This window comes from Rhinopithecus roxellana, chromosome 14, assembly GCF_007565055.1.
Source record: "Rhinopithecus roxellana isolate Shanxi Qingling chromosome 14, ASM756505v1, whole genome shotgun sequence".
In the NCBI taxonomy this organism is placed as follows: domain Eukaryota; kingdom Metazoa; phylum Chordata; class Mammalia; order Primates; family Cercopithecidae; genus Rhinopithecus; species Rhinopithecus roxellana.
The window spans coordinates 22,229,870-22,249,412 of record NC_044562.1 but is presented as its reverse complement, the minus strand read 5'-3'; the positions used below and the strand labels follow the sequence as shown (position 1 = coordinate 22,249,412).

Genomic DNA, 19,543 nt, shown 5'->3' with positions numbered 1-19,543 from the left:
TGCAAATGACCAAGAATAGCCTAAGCAATTTTTATAAAAAGCAACAAAGTTGAAGGAATTACACTAGTCTTGCTAAAAAACTACAGTTGTAAGAATGATGGTAAACAAATAGACATGTAGATAAATGGAATAAAAGACTCACACATGATGATCAGTTGATTTTTTACAAAGGTGCCATGGCAATTTAGTGGGGGGGAAAGTCTTTTCAACAACTGGTGTTACAACAACTGGATATTCACATGGAAAAAATAATTTAATGAATTCTTATTTCCTACCATACCCAGAAATTAACTTGAAAGAGATCATTGAGGTAAAAGTAACAATACTACCAAAGAAGAAAACATAGGAGAAAATTTCTGCAACTTTGGCATAGGTATAGAGTTCTCAGGTAACAAGAAAAGCACAAATCACAAAAGAAAAAAATTATAAATTATATTCCATCAAAATAAAAACTTTTGCTTCTTAAAAAAATCACAAGAAAATGAAAAGACAATTCTCAGAATGGGAGAAAACTCTCACAATACTTGTATTTAACATTGATCTTGTATCCTCAATATACAAATAACAATTCAACAATAAGAAGATAAAAAGACAAATTTTAAGTGGAAAAAAGATTTGAATAGGCACTTTACAAAAGAAGCTTTATGAATGTTCAATAAGTACATTAAAAGATGTTCAACATCATTAGTTATTGGAGAAATAGAAACCACTCTGGGATACCTCTGTATAAACATTAGGATGACTAAAATTTAAAAATTAACAGCAAAATAAATATATGGAGCAACTGGAACTCCTATGCATTGTATTGTACCTTGCACTGAGAAGATAGAATAAAATCACTTTGGAAAACCATTTCTTTTATAATTAAATGTACATCTACCATATGACCCAGACCTTTCATTCCTAAGTATTTACTTGAGATAAGTGAAAATAAGTGAAAATACACAAAGGCTTGTAGAAAAATATTCATAGTAGCTAGATTTGTAGTAGCCCCATACTAGAAACAATCCAAATGCCCAAAAATAGGTAAATGGATTTTTTTTCCAAGTGTAATCTCCACACAATGGGATACTACTCAGCGATAGAAAAGAACATACTCCTAATCCACACAACATGGATGAATCTGAATATTGCTATATAGTCAGAGAAGCCAGATACAAGACAGTACACATGGTGTAATTCCATCAACACAAAATTCTAGAAAATGCCACCTAAAATGAAATCTACAGTGACAGAAAGCAGATCAGTAGTGGTCTGAGGATGGGATGTGTAAAGAAGGATGGATAGCAAAGAGGCAGAAAGAAACTTCTGGGAGTGACAGAAAAATACTACAGCTTGATGGGCGGTGGTGGTTTCACAGGGTGAATCCATCAGCAAAACTTCTTCAATTCCATGCTTTAAGTGGATGCAATTTATTGAACATAGATTATACCTCAAGAAATGTACTTTTTAAGTTCCCTAATGACATGGTTTGACTTTGTGTCCCCACCTAAATCTCATCTTGAATTGTAATCTCATAATCCCCATGTGTCATGGGAGGGACCCAGCGGGAGGTAATTGAATCATGGGGGTGGTTTCCCCCATACTGTTCTCGTGACACTGAGTGAGTTCTCATGAGATCTGATGGTTTTAAAAGGGGCTTCCCTCTTCGCTCAGCATTCATTCTCTCTCCTGCTGCCCTGTGAAGAGGTGCCTTCCACCATGATTGTAAGTTTCCTGAGGCCTCCCCAGCCATGCAGAATTGTGAGTCAATTAAGCCTCTTTTCTTTATAAATTACCCAGTCTCAGGTAATTCTTCATAGCAATGTGAGAACAGACTAATACACTTAACAAATAATCTCTGTACCTGCCCTCCAAAGCTTTGTAATGCAGAACAATAAATCACCACACACTATTTCTGTGCTATATAATAAAGTTCTGGACAAAGGTGTTCACAGGAACCATGCTCTTTAATCCTTGACCTAGGTCTTAAAGCACAGGTAGTTGTAGAACACAGACCAAGGAGGAGGTCCCTGCGAGCAGAGGGAATAGTAAGTACAAGGATGTGAGGTAAGGAAGTGTGTATAGTGAACGAGAGAAATCATAAAAAGCTTGGGATGACACAAGAGATAAAACAAAAAAGCTGACTTGAGACCACACTATTCTATTCCAAGAAATGTGAAATCAGTCTTGAAGGCAAAGGGGAACTTTTGGAAGCTTTTAAACAAACAAGGGGCACGATGTGTGTGATGGGTATTACTGACATTTGCCACCTGTTTCCCACTCTTTCCAGACATGTGGTAGACTTCATTTCTCTGCCCCTTACAGAATAAAGCATGATCACGTGATCCATTCGGTCAATGAAATGTGAGTAGAAGTAGCCTGTGTCACATCCAGGAGGAAGCTTGCAGGGTAGTTTTAGTTTAGCACATTCTTTTCCCCTTCTGAGGTGATTAGAGAAGAAGATGTTGAGAGGGAATTTCCAGGAGGTCCCTGAGTGACTGCAATAAACAGAGCACCCCCACCCCACTCCCACTTCTCCACATCCTGCGATGAATATGTAGTATAAACGATGAGAAAACTTCCATAATGATAAGCCTCTGGATTGGGGGAATTGTTTGTAACTGTCCCTAAAGTCACCTGTCCTTGCTAGCATAATGTGCAATTTTAATTGGTAACTCTGATAATTACATAGAAGATGAGTTCCAGAGTAGAAAGACTGCAGGACAGAAAACTAGCTAGATGGCTACCATAATCCACAGATGATAGTGCAAGGCAGGAGCCATGAACTTAGAGAAGCAGAGAAGGAGTCCAGAGATGCAATGGCAATAACTGACATGAGTTGGTAATCACTCAGATTCTAAAAGCACCTAAGAGCCTAATTGTTTCAGAGGTATTGAAAAGAGAAAGTTCTTGAAAGAGAAAGGATGGCTAAGAGGGGAAATGAAGTAAAACAAGATTAACGAAGCAGCTGTGGGCAGCATAAGAGGTGTATCTTGTATCTCATCAAAAGCAGAGGCACGTCCCTCTACAATGAAGGCTAGAGGTAGATCATGAACTTAGGAAGAAAACAGGCTAAGTGTGAATGCTGGGTGAATTTGACAAGTCATTCAACTTCATTTGTGCATTCACTAATTCATTCAGCAAACAGTAGCAGCCTCACTCATTCGCCAACATCAGTAAAGAATACAAAAATAGCCCCCGTCCCAATGGGGCTTACATTGAAATGAAGTGAAGCAGACACAACTATTTAAACATTGTGCAGAAAACGGACATGATACTGTGATTACAAATTATACAGGACTTGTCAAAGACAATAACCACTCATTTTGTTTAAAACTCCTACATGGCATCAAAGTAAAAAATAGAGACCTCTATGTCCTTTGAATGTACAAAAAGAACCATCCTCCTTTCCTCTTACTGTTTTACATTTAAAGAACCAACTGAAAAATCAACTCTCCTGACCCAAAGACAATTGCTTAACAATCAAGACTTCTAGTTAATTAACACCACCTGGTGAGCCAGTCAAACATTGTTCTAAAGGTAGCAGGTGGGGAATGAGTGGTTAAATATGGCTTTTAGATAAGCAGCTTCTCAGCGTTTCAAGTACCAGGTGCATATGAATTGCCTGCAGATCTTGGTGAATGTGGGATCTGATTCAGTGGATCCAGAGTGAGACCTAAGACTCTACATTTCCAACAAGCTCCCAGGGATGCCAATGCTGCTGGCCCCAAGGGATGCCAAGGCAAGGTTCTAGAGGCCTTGGAAGTGTATTAACCTCAAGGGAGTTCATGGGCTATGCTTGCCTCCTGCTGTTTTAGTACTGAGTTCAGAAGAGCATCTCTACCACGTGCCACCATTTCTCATCAGGGCCACCTATTTTCCTTTGTACAAAAAAAAAAAAAAAAAATCAATTTTCACTATGTGACTATTGTGTGAAGATCCTGCACAAAGGGTTTTTGCTAGCTTATTAGACTCCAACAACTCCTTGAGGTAGGTACGGTGAGTATGTCTATTTTATAGAAGGGAAGACTCCAGCCCAGAGAGGTTAGGTCACACTAGTAAGTATGGAAAAGACTCAGAACTCCAGTCTACTCCAGAGGTCAAGCTCTCCAGCATTGCCTCTTTCTTGCTGTATTTACATCACAAGTTTCTTTCTGGCTCTGTATCTGCATCAGAAATGACTTGCAGTTGACTGCTACCTCCTGTTCCAAAGTGGACAAAACCAAGTCTAGTCCTCCAACAAAATGACCTGGTTTCAGGAAAAGGCAATTAAAATTCAAATTGAGGAATCTTCTGGAATTTGGCAAAGAGAAGAGGTATTTAACATTAGCATTGAGACGTTTTTGTTTGTACTTTTTAAAATAAATATTGTCAGTTTGTGAAAGATAATCATGTGACTCTCAGAACTCTTGGACATTGTCACTTCATCAACAGAACACCTGCTGTTTCATTCCACAAGAGTGGCAGAAGTTTCCAGAACCTTCCCTACCAATGGAAAGAAGCTACTGCATACCACACTGCAACATCTGCGATATGGTCATAAATTCCGCAGTGTTCCCAAGTTGTAATGAAGAGTTTAATATATGTGCTTTTTATTATTCTATTAAGAATATATCCTAATTCAACATGTGTGTGAAAACAGGAGCTCTCAAACTTGATTGTGCATGGCAATGTACAGGAAATTTTAAAACAGCTAGAGAGTCTGCTAAAATTGGCTTGGAATGGTCTGGGTATCAACATTTTTTGATCCTCCCAAAGATTCTAATGCTCAACCATAGTTGAGAATCACTGGCATAAAAGACAGAAAGAAGACAGTAAGATTCACACTATAGTCAAAATAAAAGGAACGGGAGGAGTATCTTCATTCACTGTTAAGCTTTTGCGTACTTGCATGGCTACAAAGGTCTAAGATACCAATAGACCCCAAGTTTAACTGCAAGAAAGTGGTTCCCTACAATCGGTGACCAACTGCATAGATCATACTTGCTGTCTGAAACCAACTGCAGCAAATATCAGCAACACTGTTCCAAAGCAAAGATTCTTAACCTGAGGATGGAATTCAGGTGATCTGTATAGGAAACTTACATAGGCAAATAAGTTGCATCTTTTAGTAACATGTCACAGAAGTTCAACATGTCCTCCCTTATGAGCATAGGCAACAGACCACAGTAGTATTGGCGGTTCTTGATAGTTTGCACCCACTGGTATTTTCATGTCACATTTCAGTTTGGGCTATTATCTCAAAATACCATTTGCGGTCATCACTACTTTGATATTACAGTTGCTTAATTGGCCTGCTGTTAAATCTAGCTATTTAATGCAATAATGATGATGCACCTATGTTAGTTACTATATCATGACTTGAGGGCTTCCATAATTGCATTGCAATAAAACTGATTCTGATTTAATTGTATTTTATGCATTTCACAGCATTCTTCAGAGAAGGAGTCTAATTGCTTTATCAGAGCCAGTGTGGTCCGTAGCACAGGAAACGGCGAGAGCCTGCTGGAGGACGGTGCCCTGGCACATTTGCATCCCAGGCCACCCCCAGGAAGAGCGCTCCCTGACCAGAGCTGGGTCTTGTTTTGCCCTGCATTTCCGCAGATAAGATTTGGCCTGAAAAGCAGTTCAACTCAGCGCAGAATAAGATGGGCTTTCTCTTTCTCCTCAGCTGCCTCTTTCTCTTGGCATTTTGGAGTGCCCCGACTGCCAGGCCGGTAACTCGAGCCTCCAAATTAATCAAAACACACAGCACCCAGTTTAAAGCCCAGGCAGACAAGCCCAGGAGCCAGACGAGCTCTCCTCTGGTGACCCCCGGGCCACAACTCCCCAGCCTGGCCCGCCACCACCCCTTGAATGCCACGCTCCCTCCACTGCCCCTCCCAGGCAGGTTCAGGGGCCCCGGGACAGCGTTTGCCCCAACCATGGGAGCCTTACCTGTGGGGACGCCCGTAGCGCCGGGAGCTGCCGCCTTGCCCGCCCACGGGACGCGCACCTCCAGCCCCAATCCACCCGCGCCCAGCTGCCTCTTCGCCGCGCCAAGCCCGGCGGCTGCAAGTTGGAGGCGGGCTGGAGGCGGGGAACGCGGACCGCCGCGGGCGCGGGGAGCAAGCAGGGCCTCCTGAGTGCAGACGCCGGGCGCGCCTCCGGCTTAATCTGGGCAGGGCCGCTGGCCACTCCCTCCACCCTGCGCAGCCACCTCCCCACCGCACACCCCCAAACTCCCCACCTCGGACCCGCACCCCACTTCCCCGCCTGGGCCCCCGGACCTTGGGAGCATCACCTCCTTAACCCCTTACCCTGGATCCGCGCCCACCTGCCCCGCAGGCGCCCAGCCCTTTCTCGCCTCCTGGGCACGATGCCCGGGTGGAAGGGACACTGCCTGGTAAGTTGGGAGGGAGGGGGGTACGAGGGCGGGACCTGAGCCACTTCTTCCCTCCCTTGGAGCCACAACCAAAAAGCCTGGGTGGGGAGGGACGAACCGTGCGACCGAGCCCTACAAAACCCGCCCCGGCCGAGTGGCGAGGCGAGCTTTCCAGCCGGGCTCCCCGAGCCGCGCTGCGCAGGAGACGCGGTGGCCTGAGAGCCTGCGAGTCCCCGAACTCGCCCGGGCTCTGAGCGCGCGCCCACCATGAGCCCCCGGACGGCGCCCAGATCGCAGGTGCTCCTGCTGCAGCTCCTGCTGGTGCTCCTGGCCGCGCCGCCCACGGCCAGCAAGGTGAGTGGGGGCTGCGCGACCCCCACCCCCGCACTTTCATCCCCCCTCCCCGCGTCCGGGGGACACGCTGGCCCCACCCGCAGCGGCGCGGTAGTGTAGCGGCTGCCGGACTAGTGGCGGGGCTGCGGGCTTCACGCAGGTCCCGGGACAGGCAGCGTGCGGAAGGGAGCAAGCAAGCGGGGATGCCCCGGAACAGGTGGAATGCGCAGAGCTGGGGGAAGAGGCGAGGAGGGGGTTTGTCTAGTGCCTAGGAGTCAGAGATGGCGGGGACAGGCCTCCAGAGGTCAGTAAATTAAAAAATAGACGCATAGGTAATCGCCAGGGGTGATACGTGAGAACACAGGATGTGGAGATGCACGGTGTCACGCTGGTGAATCAAATCAAGCAGCTTGGCCGAGCGCACAGAGGGCTGGCAGGAGACACCTGCAGGGAGTTTCAGCTGCCTCTTCCTAGCCGGGACCTCGCACTAAACCCTGACCTCTCTGAGGCTCAGTTTCTTCCTTGCAAAACTTGCCCTTCAGTTTTCCTTTGCTATTGTTGGGAAAAGCAAACGTATCACTGAAAAATTAAGAGCACCTTAGAAATCGAACTCAGGTTAGAATCAATTAAGCAATCTCTCACTTTGATTTGATTTCTGACTTGGAATTTGAGTGAAACCGGATTTATTTAAATCCGCCACGTATTACTTATTCTTTGCCATTAAAGAGAAATTGATTGTCCTGGAAACGATTGTGCCTCCTAGAGCAGATCATTGATTTTACCTTGTGAAAGTAAACTTTACTTGATTAGAAAGGAAGAAAAACTAATTATTCACTGACAATGTGATTAGTTACATAAAACTAAGAGTATCTACAAACTGTTAGAAATAATAAGAAAATTCAATAAGATTGCTTGATCCAACATCAAAAATTAAAAAAATCGGTAGCATTTCTGTGCACCATCCATGTGTGCATTTGATTTTACCTTGTGAAAGTAAACTTTAACTTTTCAGATGCTTTGTGTTATTTTTACACTTTAAAAAGTTGATTTGGGTGATAACGTGGCATAGGAAATTTCATTTCCAAGGATGAGCAGATGTTTTTACAAATGTTATCATTGAGATAATGATTGGAAATTAACGGTCACAGAAATATTTATATATGTTACATGCAAAGAATTTTAGAACCTATGGTCACATATAATCCAAGTTTTTCCTATTTAAATTAAATGAAGACATTGCAGACAGTACAGGTGAAACTAAAGCCCTCTCTGACACCCCCATGCCTCGCCCCATTTCCCTGTCTTCCAAGAGGTATCGACTTTCACCACTTTCATGTTGTTTTCCAAACACTTTCCATGCATTTACACACACATATATGAACCCACAAACTATATGTTTTGTTGGCTTTTTAACACAAATGATACTGTGCTGTATTCCTTTGCAACCTGTAGACCAGTCCATGTCAGTGTTTAAGATCTTCTTGTTTTTCTTTTTGCTTTGTTGCATAGTTTTTCACAATATGCCAAAGTTAATTGAACCATTTCCCTATCATTTTACATTTAGGTTATTCACTATTTCACATTCTAAAGGATATTTGTGATCCATGTAATCTCTTTATGTAGCTGGTTCTAACAAAAATGCATGTTGCATAGATTAGGAATTCCCAGCCCAGGTATTTAAATGCTGCTGGGCACGATAGCTAAAACTCATGCAAGTCAGTGAGGATTATCTACCAGCTTGAACCAGGACAAATAAATCCAAAAAAGCAAAATTCTAAAGGAAATGTATGTTGTGGGGAAGCCTGGAGAAGAGATCCAGAGCAGGGTTTGCACATGTTTCTGAATTTAGAAGAAGAGGAATGAGATCGGGAAAGGGTGGAAGAATTGTACTTGTGTAAGGATCAGTCTGAAAAAGTAATGCTTGGGGACCATGCAAACTCTAATTACACCATTTTTCAATTCTGTTGTTATATTCCTTTATTATTTTTACATGTAAACTTTACTGTTTTGAGTTTGGCCACATCTTGGTGACTTCTTGCTGAAATTAATCCATTTGTATTGTTTTTCTCATCACTTGAAGTAAGTCTTTCATTAAAAAGTTTTCAGGATTATCATTTCCAGTGTACCTGCTGGGTTAGAGAGAAAATATGCAAGTAAAATAATGAAATGTGCCTTCATCTTGTAGAAAAAGGAATCACAGCATTCACTGATAATCGGGCAATGTGCACCAACATGGCTCCCTTCACAGAGAAACTCTGCTGTTGGGCAAGGCTGTTGACCACTTTGAGCCTCAGTTTTCTCATCTGTAAAATGAGAGAGGTGAAACCCCAATGGGGCCAGCAGGTAAAGTAAAGAGCAAGGCAATGGTGTAAGAGACAATCTTTAGAGCCTAGTTGTTAGCATGCTAGAAGTCAAGCCCAATTGTGCTAGAATCACTTCAAGAGAGAAGTTGGGAATCCAGTGTTTATTAGAAACTTCCCAAATTCTAAATATTAGCAATAAGCCAAAACTTTACAAAAACATAGCATGGGCCAAACAATGTATAAGTGAGAGCTAAATGTAACTTTGGAGCCATGATATTTTATTATTTTTGTTCTACTCTAGTTAAGGATGTGTTTCGCTCTAAATTTCTTCAGTTTTACTTTAGCATTTCTCAAAACAGGGAAATAGCAGTGGTGTTGACTCTACATGCTAAGTTTGTTTAGACGGGGTGGAACTGTCCACCCACACAATTTGTACTGATGTGCCCAGAATGAAATACCTCTGCTGCTTTGCACAGGCATCCAGTTCCAGGCTGGCTGCCCAGAGCATCCCCAGGTTTTATAGCCGTCAGGACCCAGCTCACCCACTTGAGACAGGGAGTCACCTTGTTGTTGTCTCAGGCAACAGACCTGGGAGTGCAGGTATAGAAAGCCCTGTCTTTGACTTCTGGATAAGGTGATGTTCACACATTAAGATATCATGGTTTATCCTTCTTCTTGCCTTAGCATTCCAGACAGGGCAGCAATATGAGAAGCAAATATCAAAAGTTGAAAAACACCTGCACTTGGGGAGGATGCTTTCTCACCGGACTTCATTTTCAAATTTAAGCACTTTCAGTTAAATTAGAAAACAAAAAGTAATGCAACAGACACCAATGTATCTATCCCTGAGATTAAGCAAGTATTAATATACTTTGACTTGTTTGTTCTCAGATTTCTACCTTTAAGAAAAAAAAAAATCTGAATACAGAAAGTCATACACACATGATTTACTCCCTCTTTTATCCCAAAAAGTTTATGTATGTAATTTCCCTGCACAGTTTTGTGTTTTGTGTGTGTGTTTTCTGTAAAAAATAATTACTGTTTTGTGGTCTTTCAGATGTAATAAATAGTATCACATTATACATATCTATTGGAGCTTATTTTTTATCACTCCATATTATGTTTTTGAATTTTATCCATGTTGGTACGTATAGATACAATGTATTTGTAGTATTTAGTATCCAGCTATATAAAGTATGGTTTATTTTTCCATCTTCCTAAACATAGTAAGCTTGTTTTTATATTTTCATTTTATAAAGTTGCAAGGCATATTTTGGTATATGCACCATTGTGACAACTAGAATTTGAATTCCTAAGTGGTTCATAGAGAAAACAAATTTAAATATATTAGGAATTGACAAATGCATCTGCAAAAGGGTTGTGCCAACAATGTACCAGAGTGCCTGTTTCCCGATATCTTCAGCAAGGCTTGTTTCCCTGTATGTTCAGCAAAGCTTGGTGTGCTTAGATGTTAATGGTGTGAAATGAGATCTTGTTTTGACTAGTAAGTTTGTAAAGTTTTTCGTATTTTACTTGGCCATTTATATTTCCCTCAGAGTGAACTGCATAGTACAACTTTCTGCCTGTTTATCTATTGTGAACTTCGCCTTTTTGTTGCTAATTAATTAGAAGTTATTTATATATTTGGATACAAAATTTTTGTCATTAAAGTGTATAGCAAATATTTTATTCCAATCTTTGGTTTATCTTTGAGTTACTGGTGCTTTCATGTATAATACTGTTTCCGCTATAATCTCAAACTGATTTTTTTTGACATTTGGTCTTTTGTACCTTGTCAAAAAATTTTTTTTCTTTTCCTGGGATTATAGGAATGTTCTCCTACATTTAAAAAAGTTTCATAGTTTAACTCTTTTCCAGTTAGATCTCTTAATCCTGGAATTATTTTCTGCTTATGAGATCTACTTTTATCTTTTTCCATGTAGATGACAAATTGTCCTAGCATTTTAAATCAAATAGTATATTCTTTCCTTCAAAGTTTTGCAGTGTTATAGCTGCAAACATGTATACCATTTATATGTGGGTCTATCCGTAAACTCTCTTTCCATTGGTTCAATTTTTTTTGGCTCTTCACCAATACCACATTGTTTTTGATCACTATGTTTATATTAAATCTATATCTGGTAGGACAAGTAGAAGATAGAACCGCTATCCCTGTTATTATTATTCTTTAAATTTATGACAGATATTCTTTCCTCTTTGCTCTTCTGGCTGAGTTTTAGCATCTGCACATCAAATATCCATCAAAGATTCCTGTGGGATGTTAATTGGTATTGCACTGAACGTATAGGTAGGATGACTGCTTGTTGAAGTATAAACACATGAATGGTGCACAGAAATGCTACTGATTTTTTTAATTTTTGATGTTGGTTCAAGCAATCTTATTGAATTTTCTTATTATTTCTAACAGATTGTAGATACTCTTAGTTTTTTTATGTAACTAATCACATTGTCAGTGAATAATTAGTTTTTCTTCCTTTCTAATCTTTCTGCCTTTTTTCCCTTGTATTACTGTGCTGACCAGCTGTATTAGTCTGTTTTCATGCTGCTGTTAATGACATACCCGAGACTCGGTAATTTATGAAGAAAAAGAGATTTAATGGACTCACAGTTCCACGTGGCTGGGGAGGTCTCACAATCATGGCAAAAGAACAAGGGACATCTTACATGATGGCAGGCAAGAGGGAAAGAGAGCCAAGTGAAAGGGAAAACCCCTTATAAAAACATCAGATCTCATGAGCCTTATTCACTACCACAAGAAACTGTCCCCATGATTCAACTATCTCCCACCGAGTCCCCCCCACAACACATGGGAATTATGGGAGCTACAATTCAAGATGAGATTTGGGTGGGGACACAGCCAAGCCATATCACCAGCACTTCAGGGCAATGCTAAATAAAAGCAGTAATACTATATATTTTTGTCTCATTACTGAAGTTAAAGGAAATATTTTTAATATTTTTATTAAGAATTTTTCTATAGAGTTTTAATAATTCTCATCAGTTTAGGGAGTTTCACTCCCTAATATTACTGTCATTGTTCTACTTAATGACTGGATGTTAATGTTATCATTTATTTCATCTGTATCTATTTTAAGAAAAATCATATACTGTTTAGTCAGTCAAGGGAGCAAATTATTTTAAAAATATTTAACCATCCTTGTATTGCTGTGGAAAAAAATCTAGTCAAAATGGCTCTTCTTAAATTGTATACTATTATTAAATATGGAACAAATATGGAACAGTGAATTAACAAATGTAGCATTTAATGGCTTTTTAGCTGAATACCCACATAAAGACCATTCGGGTCAAGGAACAGCACACTGCTAGCACCCAGAAGTCACCCTTGCATCTGTCTCAGCCACAGTCCTCTTTCTTTTCCCTGAAACTAGAATCTGACTTCTAATAATCATTTCCTTGCTTTTTAAAATGCCTTTATCCTCTAAATACTTATTCCAAGTGCTATATTTTGGTTCTGCCTGTTCTGAACTTTATGTATGTAGATTCACACACTTTGAGATAGTGTACGTAAATTCCTATGCCATGCTCAGGGTATAAATGTAGCTAACCCAGGAGTGGGCGCCTGTGAGAGTCCACCTAAGACATGTACACTATGGCCATATGTTTACTGACACCTCTAAACAGGAAAGTTGAGATCTTAAATAACTGATGTGTATGACGGAGCAAAATCCACGTGTGCGTTGTTTTCTGGAATGAAGCTGTTGGCATCTGTCTTAGTCAGCTTGGGCTGCCATCACAAAATACCGTAGACTGAGTGGCTTAAACAGGCACTTATTTCTCACAGTTCTGGAGGTTGGAAAGTCCAAGATCAGGGTCCCAAATTGTTACTGGGGGTGAATCCGTGTGGGTCTCCAGAAACTTCAATTCTTGCCTCCTCAGAAGAAAGAATTCAACTGAGGGGCAGAAGGCAGAAGGAGAGACCAGGGCAAGTTTCTTTCTTTTCTTTTCTTCTCTCTCTCTTTTTTTTTTTTTTTTTTTTTTTTTTTGGTAGTTATGAGGGTTATTTTATTTCTAAAGCCATATGTAGTCAAGTGTCATCATATGACAAATGGTAAGGGCAGCAGTCGTAATGCATGGCCTAGGCACTTGGGAGCCCATGACAAACCAGGGCAAGTTTTAGAGCAGGTGTGAAAGTTTATTAGAAAGCTTTAAAGCAGGAATGAAAGGGAGCAAAGTACACTTGGAAGAGGGCCAAGCGGGCAATTTGAAAGGCAAGTGCCTCGTTTCACCTTTAACTTAGGATTTTATACATTGGCATACTTCTGGGGTCTAGGGTCCCTTCGCTCGTGATTCTTCCCTTGGGATGGGCTGTCCGCATGTGCAGTGACCTGCCAGTGCTTCAGAGGGGAGCATACGCAGTGTGTTCACTGGCGTTGTATGCCTGTTCACTTGAGGCGTTCTTCCTTTACCTATGGAATGTCCCTGGAAGGTTGTATACCGGTTAAACTCCGCCACTTTGCCTCTTAATGTGCATGCTTGAGCCCACTTTCCCAGTTCCTGAGATATTATCGGGAAGATGCTGCTCACCACCTTCAGGTGTTTTCATTTCTTGGGAGACTGCCTTTCCCTGGCACTGGCTGCAACCAATTATTATTTTACAAAGCCTGTTCAACAACCGCCTGACCACCATATGATAGTTGCCTGACATTCCTGATGAGGCAGGGGCCCTCTCCTGCTCTGCTCATGCCTGACTAGCTACCTACGGTAACAAAATGTCTGGGTGCTGGTAAGGGCCCTTTTTCTGGCTTGCAGACTGCTGACTTCTCCTTGTATCCTCACATGGTAGTTGGGGTGGGTGGGTAGGGAGAAAGAGAGAGAGAGAGTTACTGCTCTGGTTCCTTCTTTCTTTCTTCTTCTCCTTCTCCTTTCTTCTTTCTTCTCTTTTCTTCTTCTTTCTTCTTCTTTCTTCTTTCTTCTTCTTTTTTCTTCTTTCTTCTTCTTCCTTCTTCCTCTTCGTTGATGGAGTCTTGCTCTGTTGCCCAGGCTAAAGTGCAGTGGCACTATCTTGGCTCACTGCAACCTCTGCCTCCTGGATTCAAGCAATTCTCCTGCCTCAGCCTTTCCAGTAGCTGGGACTTCAGGCACAGGCCACCACACCCAGCTAAGTTTTGTATTTTTAGTAGAGATGGGGTTTCACCATGTTGGCCAGGCTGGTCTTAAACTCCTGACCTCAAGTAATCCACCCGCCTCTGCCTCCCAAAGGGCTGGGATTACAGGCGTGAGGCACGGCACCTGGCCTGGTTTCTTCTGATAAGGGCACAAATCCCATCATGAAGACCTCACCCTCGTGACTTCATCTAAACTGATTACCTTCAGAGGCCTCACTTGCAAAGACCATTACCCTAGGCTTCAGCTTCAACCTAGGAATTTAGAGGGACAGAAACTTTTAGTTCGTAACATTCTGCCCATTGTCTCAAGATTTATTACAAACATAAAGAAGCTTTTAAAGCTCTTTAACTGAAAAAAATGAGTTCAAGCAAAGCTACTAAATGAAGTAAAGGAAGCTCAGTGGGTAAACTTAACCTGTGACAATCACAGTTTAAAATGTTAGTTTTAATATCATTTCTATAATAAAAATTCTCAGTGTTAGACATCAGTGGGAATTAGGAACTATTAATAAAAACCTTTCAATACAACAGAAAACTCTTTGCTCTTCTTAGCAAAAAAGATTAGACAGAAGCTTCACTTTATGGTGACGAAATAAGTACAAATCTAGTAAGAAAGCACCTTACTCCAGGTTCCAAGTTGATCTCCCAAAATGTAGTCCCTGGCTGTGGTTTTCTCAAAGTAGCCATGTCAGCCTTTCCATTCTTCCAGGTGTTCCTCATGTAAATGCTAATTAGGGCCTCCGGTTTCAGGTCCGTTTCCTAACGGAGACTAAATTAAATTATATTAGTGCAACAGTTTTCCACACACCTACAAAACTTCGGGTAAATATCTGTGTCCATGCTATACAATAGATATATAATGTGAGCCATGACTACAAGCCTCATATGTCATTTTAAATTTAATATTTTCTAGTAGCCACATTAAAAAATAGAGATGGGTGAAACTAATTTTAATGTTTTATTTATACCAATACATCTGTCATATTATCATTTTAATATGTAATCACTATTGTAAACATTAATGAGATATTTTACAAACTTTTTTTTCCTATTAAGTCTTCAAGGTCTGGTGTGTATTTTGTACTTACTTACAGAACATCTCAATTCAAATGAGCCACATTTTCAAGCATCTATAGCCATATGTAGCCACTGTCCTGGACAGCATGGGTCTATGTAAGTGGCATCCAGAGGAGAGGAGGTGATACAGTCCATCATGTCATTCTGTGGAGAGAATAGACTTTATCTGGTTATTTCCCATAAGAAATAAATACTTGTCAAAATGAAACACTTTAATTGAAGGCAAAAAATCAGGCTGAGTTGTGCCTAAATATCTTTGCATCTTTTTCTCCAGAAAATTAAGATAGTTGGCCTTGGCTGCAATGTTTAAAGCTATACAAATTAGCATTGTAATTTGATGAGCATTGTAATTTTGTAAGTTATGTACAGGAAAACTTGAAAACACATCCCAAAACAGAAAACAATTGGAAAAAGGAATGGGGCAAGGGAAATATATTGAAAACCAACACACCACACCTTGCCTTTCATTTTAAACTAGAAATCAAATTATCTTTAGCATCCAGACAGGGTAAGAGGTTTAGTATTACATTGGCCAAGTAAATTCCAAAAAGGTCTCTGTTTCTCTTATCTGAAAATGATGACAACGTAGTTATAGCAGACGAAAGTGCTCCATATAGCGCCTGATACAGAATGTGTATCCAGCGTTTTTAGTCTAGCGATTATTATTATTATTTTGAGATGGAGTCTTGTTCTGTCACCCAGGTTGGAGTGCAGTGGCACAATCTCGGCTCACTGCAACCTCCACCTCCCAGGTTCAAGCGATCCTCCTGCCTCAGCCTCCCAAGTAGCTGGGATTACAGGCACCTGCCACTACGCCTGGCTAATTTTTGTATTTTTAGAAGAGAAGGGGTCTCATCGTGTTGGCCAGGCTGGTCTTGAACTCCTGACCCAAAGTGATCTGCCTGCCTTGGCCTCCCTAAGTGTTGGGATTACAGGTGCGAGCCCCTGCACCTGGCCTAGCGACTATTATGTTCTTATCATTACTCTTCAATGCCAGACCCTAGGATAGAAGACATAGGCACTGGGCTAGGTGCTGGGACTCATTGGTGAACAAACCAGTCTGAATCCCCAGCCATGATGGAGTTAGAAGGCAGCAGCCCAGTGAACAGACAAATGTGTAACATCAGATTGTGGTGCTACAGGAGAGGATGGGATGTGGTGATGAAGAAGGAGACTTTTTAACATTAGGTAGAGGTGGTCAGGGAAGCAGACTGAGGCTGGACATGGTGACAGCCTTGTGAAGCACTGAGGGATGTGGTCCAGGACAGGGCCTCTCAGAGGTGGAGAGAGGCCAGACACTTCCAATTTTACCACTCCTGTGTTGTCAAAGAATAAAACCAGGCCAGGCACAGTGGCTCACCCCTGTAATCCCAGCACTTTGGGAGGCCAAGGTTGGTGGATCACGTGAGGTCAGGAGTTCGAAACTAGCTGGGCCAAAATGGTGACACCCCATCTCTACTAAAAATACAAAATTAGCCGAGCGTGGTGGTGGGCGCCTGTAACCCCAGCTACTTAGGAGGCTGAGGCAGGAGAATCACTTGAACCTGGGAGGCGGATTTTGCAGTGAGCCAAGATTGCGCCACTGCACTCCAGCCTGGGCGACAGAGCGAGACTCTGTCTCAAAAAATAAAATAAAATATAAAATAAAATAAACCAAGACCAGCAGAGCTTTTGAAATAAAGAAATAACATGAAATTTTAAAAGCTAAGCATATTACTAACCACAAAGGGAACTCCTGGCCCTGAAGGAATATGCTGAGTATTTTGCTACAGGTGAGGTGGAGGATGGGACACAGGGAGTTAGGGTATAACAAAGGAGATGGGTATGTCGTGGTTATGCTAATTGAGGATTGAGCATTGCTGGATGAATAGGGTGCAGTAAGTCCACAGGCCTCTACGTGGCTGTCTGTGGTATAATTGTAATGTTTACCTTTAACAAATCAAAATTTTAGCAAAGGAGATATAATGCAGTGTTTTTATGCTATTCCCAAGATATTTGCATTAGTAATGAAATCACAGTGTGGTTTGGGAATGAGCCCACATATAAAATGGTGCGATGGAAACATTCTTCTTTCATTCCTGTTGACATATCTCTGCCCGTCTCTCCTCAGTCTCATTGGGATGGGTGTGAATTTGCCAAATGTGGCTGTGCAGCCCAGAGGAAGAATGCCAAGCTAGGCCCAAGAGCTCTTATCCCACCTGACACAGGACCAGGCCAGAGGGGACCTTAGCCCAGAGCAAGAATGCCATGCTAGGCCCAAGAGCCCTTATCCCAGCTGACACAGGACCAGGCCAGAGAGGACCTTAGCCCAGAGCAAGAATGCCAAGCTAGGCCGAAGAGCCCTTATTCCACCTGACACAGGACCAGGCCAGAGGAGACCTTAGCCCAGAGCAAGAATGCCAAGCTAGGCCGAAGAGCCCTTATTCCACCCGACACAGGACCAGGCCAGAGGAGACCTTAGTCCAGAGCAAGAATGCCAAATTGGGCCCAAGAGCCCTTATCCCAGCTGACACAGGACCAGGCCAGAGAGGACTTTAGCACAAAGAAAGATGAAACCCAGTTCAGGACCTGGAAGTAGTGAGAAGCTCCTCAGAAGAAGAGGAGCGGAAGAGAACCAGTCTACATCAACATGGCAATTGCTCAGTCTGTCCCAGTTAATTGATTTGGTGCCATTAATTTGATAATCATTTAAGTACATATGAAAGGTTAAAAATCCACCCCACTTCTAGTGCTTAGTACATACAATATCAGACTATCAAAAATGTTTCTTGAATTTTTCTATGGTATAAAAATAAATATTGCCACATACCATGGTTGGTATTGTATATGTGTGATATGAGTGTGTACATATAAATTTGCACACACATGTATATTTAAAGAATATTTTATATTCTCAGCATTTTGGTATTAATTATTGCAGTGAGATCATGACTTTAAAACTTGTAACCTTCAGAGCTATTTGAAACACAGCCATATAAAAATCTTTTATTTTTCTAGTAGTAGTTTTAGGGTAAGTTAAGAGTTTTCCATTTTTAATCTTTAAGATCCATGCTTGTTAATTAGATTGTCTCTCCAAACTGGTTTCTTAGAGAAGTGATCCCAGTGTTTAAAAATGAGTTCAAGTGGATTTAGAAACTTTGAGAGATTTGTCGTTACGTAGACAAAACAGTCAGGTCCTTGGATTTTTTTTCCCACCAGGATATTTTTGTTGTTACATGAACTTCTCAAGGAAAAAAGTTCCACAAGTGGGAAGTTGAAAAATCTGCAATCTTCTTTCTCTGTATCAAATGACGAAGTTTGTCTGGAGAGACCCAAGGCAACAAGGCCAGATATTTATTTTCTTTGTTGAACCAGGATGATAGGATAATTTTATGCTGTTTGTTTATGCTGATATTGGGAAAGCTAAAGAATTTGCATGCTGGCTTTTTAAAAACAATTAAATGTGTTGTACAAAATTTGGAAAATGCCTGCAAGTATGAAAAGAAACATAAAAATTAAAACTATTTATAATCATATTACCCAAAGAGGATTACTGCTAACATGTTGATCTATTTCCTTCCAGATACTTGTTTTACCCACTCTGCTTTTTCCTCCTAACAACAGACTGGTGAAAATTTTATTTCATTTTATTTTTTGAGACGGAGTCTCGCTCTGTCGCCCAGGCTGAAGTGCAGTGGTGCGATCTCAGCTCACTGCAAGCTCCGCCTCCTGGGTTCACACCATTCTCCTGCCTCAACCTCCTGAGTAGCTGGGGACTACAGGCACCCGCCACCACGCCCGGCTAACTTTTTTTGTATTTTTAGGAAAGGCGGGATTTCACCATGTTAGCCAGGATGGTCTCGATCTCCTGAACTCGTGATCCGCCCGCCTCGGCCTCCCAAAGTGCTGGGATGACAGGCTTGAGCCACCGCACCCAGCCTATTTTTCTAAATACAATTTTTAAATGTCTATAGAGAACTTTATTGTAGAATTGGTACCATAAGTTATTTAATTAATGCCCTCTTATTGAACATTTTGGTCATTTCCAATTATGTGTTTAGAAATACAGTAGTCCTCCCTTATCTGCTATTTTGCTATTTGAGGTTTTAGTTACCTGTGGTCGATGGGTTCCAAAATATTCAGTAGAAAATTTCAGAAATAAACGATTCACAAGTTTTAAATTGTACGCCGTTCTGAGTAGCATGATGAAATCTCGTACCATTCTGCTGTGTCCCACCGGGACGTGAATCATCCCTTTTTCCAGCAGATCCACAGTCTATGCTCCTTGCCCGCAAGTCACTGAGTACCCTCTGGGTTATCACGGTGACTGTCACAGTATCACAATGCTTGTGTTCAAA

At 41.4% G+C, this 19,543-nt stretch overlaps 1 protein-coding gene across 1 annotated transcript in view; it reads left to right on the top strand.

Moving 5' to 3' along the window:
• Window positions 1-6,451: 6,451 nt before the first annotated feature.
• The window catches only part of COL4A3 (collagen type IV alpha 3 chain), a 149,664-nt gene continuing 136,572 nt past the window's right edge, over window positions 6,452-19,543 (top strand). The window contains exon 1 of the mRNA XM_010375623.2: window positions 6,452-6,700. Within this exon, the coding sequence (XP_010373925.2) occupies window positions 6,614-6,700 (87 nt within the window). The 5' untranslated portion in view covers window positions 6,452-6,613. The remainder of the gene's footprint in view (window positions 6,701-19,543) is intronic.